Source organism: Hemiscyllium ocellatum, chromosome 30, assembly GCF_020745735.1.
Source record: "Hemiscyllium ocellatum isolate sHemOce1 chromosome 30, sHemOce1.pat.X.cur, whole genome shotgun sequence".
Taxonomy (NCBI): Eukaryota; Metazoa; Chordata; class Chondrichthyes; order Orectolobiformes; family Hemiscylliidae; genus Hemiscyllium; species Hemiscyllium ocellatum.
In genome coordinates this window covers 18,384,790-18,393,246 of record NC_083430.1, presented here as the reverse complement: position 1 = coordinate 18,393,246, position 8,457 = coordinate 18,384,790, and the positions used below count along the sequence as shown (strand labels likewise).

Sequence of the window (8,457 nt, the reverse complement as noted above, 5' to 3'; positions counted from 1 at the left end):
AGAACCTGCTAAAAACCAGGCATGAGGCCTTCAGATCAGGAGACCCACTCAAATATAAGGAATCCAAGTATGACCTTTGCAGAGCCATTAAGACAGCCAAGGACCAATACTGATCCAAACTAGAGACCCAGACAGACCCCCAGCGACTATGGCAAGGACTGCATGACATCACAGGTTCCAAAAAGAGACAATGCAAGACAGCAGACAATGACACATCCCTCCCAGATCATCTCAAAATCTTCTATGCTTGCTTCAAGCAGAACTTCGGCAGAGAGGTAACATCTATTCTAACACGTCATGACGAACCTATCCCAATAGTCACTGCATCAGAGGTCCAATCAATTTTTCTTCATGTGAATCCAAGGAAAGTGATGGGACCAGCCACAGGCCGTGCACTCACAGTGTGCGCAGATCAACTGGCAGGGGTCTTCTCAGACATCTTCAAGCTCTCCCTGCAGCAGGCCACTGTCCCTGCCTGTTTCAAGAGGGACAACATCATCCCCGTGCCTAAGAAGACTCAAGCAGCATGTCTCAATGACTACCGCCCAGTGACCCTAACTTCGGTGGTCATGAAGTGCTTTGAAAGCTAGTCATGGCATTAATCAACTCCAGCCTCCCCACTACTCTTCACCTACTCCAATTTGCCTATCGGACCAACAGATCCACTTCATATGTCATATCACTTGCCCTTTTCTCCTCCCAAGAACATCTTGACACCAAGAACAGTTACATAAGAATCCTACTCATTGACTACAGTTCAGCCTTCAACACTATTATCACCTTGAGACTGATTACTAAACTTAGCGAACTTCGACTAAATCTCACTCTCTGCCACTGGATCTTCAATTTCCTGATCCACAGGTCACAATCAGTGAAGATTTGGGACAATATTTCATCCTCATTAACATTCAAACTGGAGCCCCCCAGAGATGCCTACTTAGCCCCTACTGTACTTACTATATACCTATTACTGCATCACAAAATACCAGACTAATGCCATTAACAAGTTTGCTCATGACTCCACCATAGTCAAATCTCAGATGGCGATGAAACCTCACAGACGAGAGGTGGAAGACCTGGAAAAATGGTGCACTGAGAACAACCTAGCTCTCACTCCCAGCAAAACCAAGGAACTCATTATTGACTTTCATCAGGTTGTTACTCATCCCTCCCTACACATTAACAGCACAGAGGTGGAACGAGTAGAGAGTGTCAAGCTCCTGGGAGTGGTCATCCACAACAAGCTTTCTTGGCTCTTTATGTGGATGCACTGTTTGCAAAAGCCCAACAATGTCTCTTCTTCCTCAGGCAGCTGAGGAAATTTAGTATGACAGTGAATACCCTTACCAACGTTTATAAATGCGCCATCGAGAGCATTCTGTCTGGATGTATCAGTACCTGGTTTGGCAACTGTACCATTCAAGATTGGAGACTGTTACAGAGAGTGGTGAACTCAGCCTGTACAATCACAAAGGCCAACCTCCCGTCTGTAGAATCCATCTACCAGGCCCGCTGTCAACAGTCTCAAAGATCCACCCCATCATGGCAATGTTTTTCTACAGCCTCTGCCATCGGGGAGAAGGTACAGAAGCCTGAATATATGCACCATCTGGTCTTGTAACAAGTTTCTATCTTACTGTTGTTAGAATACTGAATGGACTCACAAACTCTTAACATTCTCCAGTGTTTTGTTTTTGCCGCTGTTTACCTATTATTTACTTATCTCTGCTATTTAACTCTGTGATCTGCCTGTATTGCTCGCAAGTCAAAGCTTTTCACTGCACCTCAGTACACCTGACAATCAATTCAATTCAATTCTCTTCAATTAATCAGGTTATTCCAATATCAATTCCACATCATCCTTCCATATGCTTCTGATTTTAATCCCATTATTCTATGTCGAGTACCCTCTGTATCTTACTCATTCTCTCCTAACAGCTTATCCTAACATGCCTGACCTCTGCTTATTCTTCTGCATTTCCCCAACTTCAGCCTCACATTGATTGTCCAGTCCCTTTGCCCCTTTACTAATGCCTGTGTCATTAGGTATCTGGGCTCCAACTTCTGGAGATCTGTTTCTAATTATCTCATTATTACGACGCACCATTCTTGAACTAATTTCTTTCATCAAATATTTAATTAATGACAGTTTGCTGGCACCAACCCAGGTAAAACTGCAATATTTTGAGTACAGATTGAGCCTGGTTGATGGTGTAATTTAGCATCTACGACTCAAAATAAAAGTAACCTTCAGCAAACGTAAGCTTGTTTTCATCATATTCACTTTTTTCTTCTTAGATTATTGACTCCCTGCTGGTGTTCAGTCCCATTTGTGGCTGTTGATCTTTGATGGAACATTGTGAAGTGATTGCCTGAGAGCATTGGTCAAAGTCACTATTTAGAAAACATTTCACCTTTGACATATGCTGAAAATCAATTTATCTCTGACTTAACATGGATATGCATTTCAGGGTAACAGTCTTTCTACAAATTTTAGTTGACAGAACAAATGCTTTTGTGAAACATTGGATCTAGCTCCCAACAAAATTACATAATTCACGAAGTCGTGTGGTCCTTGCTTCTGCTGCAGCCTTCATGGCAAGAGCTAAGTGATTAAACACACCTTGCCTTAATTTATTTCCCTCCAGATTACAAATGAGAAACAGATGGCTCTCACAAATTATTGCTAATGAAATGCTTGTCAGTACTGACAAACATCCTATTTTACAAAACAATAGTGTCCACATATTAAAAAACACAGTTTTTGCTCAACTTCTCATTGTTAAACAAGTCCAATCAGTCACACACATGTGCTGTGGCCAATTGCACAGAAGGAATAATAGATTTAGTTATCAGAATGTGACAGAGTGATTTGTAAAAGCATATTCTCTGACCATCTCCTGTAAACAAGGCAATTTTGTGCTAAAATTATTTTGTATCAACCTATTGAATTTTTAACTAGGAAGTATATCATAATTAAGTTAGAAATTAGAGGAAAGAGAGTGTTGTAGAGGTTTGCGTATTAAATGGAATATTCACCATAGAAACCATTTGGCACAACAAGACTGTCCTGGTGTTTACGCTTTATTTAAGCCTCCACCCATCCTTCCTCATCTAATTCTATCAGTATTACCCTTCCCTTTTCTCTAATTTGCTTAGCTTGCTTCCCAGCACAGTGGCTTAGTGGTTAGTACTGCTGTTTCACAGCACCAGGGACCTGGATTTGATTCAACCCATAGGCAACTATCTGTGTGGAGTTTGTACCTGGCCATCGTGAATGCATGGGTTTCCTCCCACAATCCAAAGATGTGCAGGTTAGGTGGATTGGCCAATTTAAACTGCCCATAGTGTACAGGCATATGTGGATTAACTATGGGAAATGCATGGTCGCAGGGATATGGGGGGGGGGGGGGGGCGCTGGATCTAGGTGGGATGATCTTCAGAGAGTTGGTGTGGATGCAATGGGCTGAACGAACTGTTTTCACACTGAGGGATTCTATGATTACCGTTATATATAACAACGCTATTCACCCCAATTACTACCTGTAACAGCAATTGTCATATTCTCACCACTTGATTTTCCTGTCAAGAACCTCCCTTTGAATTCAATATTTGATTTGTAAACATTGCCTACAGGAGACATGAATACAAAGTGTTTTGTGTTGTATTCATCAGATAGGAAGCAATAATTTATGTAGCATGAGAAGAAAGTGCTGTTTGTTTAGATTAGGGTTAACATGAAAATGAATTCGGAACTGAAAACTCATAAAGTTCAAAGCAGGCAAGTTAACTGATTGGTAAGAGCCCTACCCACAGCAAGCAACAGAGATTGGTTATTTTCTTCAATGGAGAACATGCAATCTTTGGTCATATTGTTTGGGCTTGCAAAGAACAGAGCCTTGTGTGCAAACAAATATAACTTGAATCACACAGCAAACCCAATTAAATACATTTCTGGTTTAATTCAGAGCACATTCAGGATTATCCAATAAATGTGATCCAACAGTAGAATCACATCTAATGTTGGAGATTTTATTCTAAGTTCTGCAAGCATGGGGTGATTGAGTACAATTGACATGCTACCTGTGTTGTTTGAAAGAGTTCACCAATCATTAGGACAAATGGCCCCTGTAACTAACATCACACCAGCATCAGAATTCATATTCCATTCCACTCATTTGTGGAGCAGGCAGAACATTTTGTTTTTGTCATGAAAGTAGTATCCTGTTAACAGAGGCTATCCTTCAGTTATTTACTGTGAAATGGCATTGTAAGTCATCCACAAACAAACCAATGGGCAAATAGGTTCAAAATAATCCAAGCCAATCTCAAAAAGTGCAGTCAATGTATGTTTCCTAAGGAGTACAATAACCATATACGATAAGATTGATAACTTGTTATTTACTGCATAAAATAAATTTGTTTGCCCTCTTGGTCCTTTCATGTTTGTTTTTACGTCTCATGGTGCCTGCTAATCGTTTACATTTATGAACATTTTTACAGGCAACAGGCCTGCTCATTGTATAGTAGTGTCATCAAACACCATAATGTGAACAAGCGCACAGAGGGCTGGGGTGGGGATGGGGTTGACAATTGTTTTTCACCTACCGTGGAAATGGATTTCCGTCAATGTTATAGGAGAAATCTAGAAAGGTAGGATGGGGACAAATGACACTGACAAAACATGTTGGAGCCCTGATCACAGTATTACCCTTTACTGGTTCACCATATGCATTATGGTCATAAGTAATTTTAAACAATATATATAAACTAGAATGTTGGTCAAACATCTGATGTATTACAGCTTTAATGCACAATCAAAGGTCACAGCATTGTGATAATGATCCAGTTCTTTTGCTCGCAGACAGAACAGAGAAAAGCACAAATAGAAATTTGAACACTTGTAAAATTATTCCAAAAACTGCTGTAAGTTGTATGCTTATGCTTCATAATGTCTAAAAAGCAAAAGTATGCAAACATTGTCAATTCATTGTTTGCCAATTTATTTTATGTTTCTTTTTGTAGAGTAAGTAGCAGTAATATTTTCTAATATCTGAATATACTGGAAACACTGAATAATTCAGTTAAAATTAGTTAGAATTATGACTAATGAATCAATGTTTGTAGTACTCTTTATTTCAACAATCTGATATAGAAAAAACAATCTTTAAGCATAACCTAATTCTTGACTTTATGCTTCAGATGACTTAGTAAGTCCTTCATCACACTTTTAGGTTAGGTCTGTGGTGATGCATTTTAACAGATTCTCATTTCTGGTAATCACACTTCCTTGGTTCTGTTACAGACAGAATGAGTATAATTCAGCACAGTTTTGGTTTTCTGATCATTCCTTAGACATGATGTGTAATCCATTGTTGCTCCACCTGTTTATAATGATTAACCATTGCTATTGGCACACTCTTTATATTTTACTTGGAGCGACATTCCAGTATTCCAACACACATCTGTGTTGTACTCTGTGCAGAGAGGCCGTGTGAAATTAGAGATGAACAATTACAAACTGGTGTTTCTTAATTAACACTTGGCAGTGGAATTGTTAATCTTATAAAAAATGTTAATAAACACTTGCCAATCAACTTTTTTTGCAAAAAATTAATCATTTCAAGCTGTGTCGTATTCTCAGTACCCTGCATCTGTGCAGGGACCTGCCTGGGAATAGAGGCTGGGAAATCGAGTTGTCCAGAGGTTGTGCTGTAAAGCCGAGAAAATACATGGGTCACTCTCACATAACAGCTTGCAGCATTTTTGCAGTCAGAGCCAACAAGTTGGCCAATTGTTCTATCCTGGTACTGGAGAGTTCACAATGGAAACAGCAGGGAACATGGAAACAGTAGGTTTGATTTTAGTGATCAAAAGAATAAAATCAGAAGATCTAGGAACTCATGCAAGGTTTGTTCTTTCTCTCTCACAGAAAGTACTTATTTGTCTTTAACATCTTATGGGTATTGTTATGATATGCCACATAGGATGATATCCAATTTATGTGCTGTTAGGTATTCAAATTATGCATGTTCCACATTCAGTAGTATTTTAAAAACGCAGTGACCCCATATTAGAAGTAACAACAAAGGGGCTGGTGTGCAGACAAAAGTTAAATGATTTAAGAGAGTTAAAAATCACACAACGCCAAGTTATAGTCCAACAGGTTTACCTGAAAGCACCAGCTTTTGGAGCTTCCAAATAAACTTGTTGGACCATAACCTGGTGTTGTGTGATTTTTAACTTTGTCCATCCTAGACCAACAGTGGCTCCTCCACATCATGATTTAAAAGAGTGTAGCCAGATGCAACTATCCCAAGTGAAACTGTATTTTTTGGGGGGAGTTTGAATTTCATTCCATGTTTAATCATGATAATGACCTTTGTGTTTTCTCCCAGTTTTTGGTTTTTGATTGATGAGAATCTGAGAAACAAAGTGCAATTGTCAGAGGCACAATTACCAATTTTAGAATGAGCTGTGCACTACAAAAGCAACAATCGCTCAATACTGGATCACAGTTGAACTGGATAGGCTTCCTCAGTACCAATACATGCAGTAGAAACTTTCACAGTAAATTGTCCAGCAGAGACTCATTGCAAAAGAACGAAGTGGCCAAGACTTCATGCACTGAAAGATATTTAACCATGTTTTGATAAAGAGGTCCAGCATCAGGCTCTCCACATACAGTAGATTTAATCATCATTGTAATGAAAACAAAAGAAACAAAGATGTCAAAAGCACAGTGATACAAACAGCTGGGCATGCAGCAAATAGAACATCTGTTAGAATGCAAGTCAGCAGTGACAGCCAACATACAATGGGATTTTTTTTTGGAACAAGCTATACATGCTGGCTGCTGTAGTAACTAAGCCTACCCAGAAAACAGGCAGTCCCCAAAAATATGAATGAGGCACAGATGGGTAAACATAAGAATGTAAATATGCAAAGATCCCTTTTCTCTCAAAGACTTTACTGGGGAAGCACAACAAAATATGTTTTGCTCATGAAATAGTTAAACATGTTACATTTATGCTATGGTTTGCTTTTGCAATGGTCTTATGCTTCAAAAGCTACTGAAGGAGAAAGCAGATGTGAAGCTTGATGCATTGGAGACAGCATTGAAGGCAGCTGACAAAGAATGAAGACTTTCAAATATACTTTGCCCTGAATCTCGATTATGTCAATGGGCAACACATTCTTTGCATCATTCGAGTTGAACAGGAGAAGTCCCGAGGGGATTTTCTATTTCATGAACTAGTTCAATGGCAAGTCACTTAATATTCTCCTTTCAGCTTTCCGCCGAGAGTGTCCTTGTCAATCTTTTCACCACTGAAGAAATGCAGCAAGGCTTTTTTTCAAAAAAAAAATTTCTAGCAAACTGCAGGCTGGAGGTGCATAGCTATGGTGGCAAAGCCTTTAATATTTATATCCCACCAGTGTGTGCTAAACAAGTTTTAAAAAACTGTAATCAGTGGTTGTGCGGCAGATGCAGAGTATCCCGTACATGTGAATGGCAAATTCCATGAGCTGTTCCAAAAAGCAATGCCGATGCATTGCTCAGAAACCTACAGGCCGGATCATCATTGTGGTGGACTTGAGGGAATAATGTGACCCTTTCCAGTAGTGCCACTTGATCCCATTAAAGCGAATTGTGTTCATCCCGCCTGAATAATACATGCCATTCAAGTTAGAAGGGCCACAGGCCTGAAACCACCATCCTGCAGACAAAAACAAACAAGTAAAACAATGTTTACAGTGTATTCTTCATAATACCACAGGCAGAATATGAAATGATGTGGATAGGTGACTGTGATTGCTTGTGTAGTAAATTCTCAATTTGGGCTATACCACTTGGCATATATTCCATTTAATTCTTGCGCAGTGCAAAATTACCAATAATATTATTTTAGTCAACTGTCATGCATGCAACCCGCCTCCTCCCACCTTGCCTCAGGAACTGATTCAAAGATGTAGCTTTGGCAGAGGGGCAGATGGTGAATCTATTCTTTAAAATTCATTAATAAGATGTGGACATTGTTGGCTCACCCAGAATTTATTGTCCATCCCTAATTGCTCCAGAGAGTAGTTAAGAGACACCAGTCTGAAGTCACATGTAGGCCAGACCAGATATAGATTGCAGTTCCCTTGCTAAAGGATACTAAAAAGTCAAATGGGGTATTCCTGACAATTGACAATGGATTCATGGTCTGCATTAAAATTGTAATTTCATATTACTTTTTCAGTTGAATTTAAATTCCACTATTTACCATGGTGGGAGTAAGCTCTGGCTTCCTATTACATTACCTACCACTCGGCCATCACTTCCCCATTGAAGAAGAGCCAAAGAACAATAGCAGCAAGAAAAAGTGTAGCAATTTAATGTGGAAATGTTAGAACTATAAAGATATCTTATCTGGGAGAAAACATATCAAGTTGCTCTGAAACTCAGCAGCAATT

General features: G+C 39.4%; 1 protein-coding gene across 2 annotated transcripts in view; it reads right to left on the bottom strand.

The window, feature by feature from the left end:
- Positions 1-5,039: 5,039 nt before the first annotated feature.
- Positions 5,040-8,457, bottom strand: part of angpt2b (angiopoietin 2b) — a 255,197-nt gene continuing 251,779 nt past the window's right edge. For both annotated transcript variants that reach the window (XM_060847374.1, XM_060847373.1), the window contains exon 9: positions 5,040-7,718. In XM_060847374.1, the coding sequence (XP_060703357.1) occupies positions 7,558-7,718 (161 nt within the window). In that variant the 3' untranslated portion in view covers positions 5,040-7,557. The remainder of the gene's footprint in view (positions 7,719-8,457) is intronic.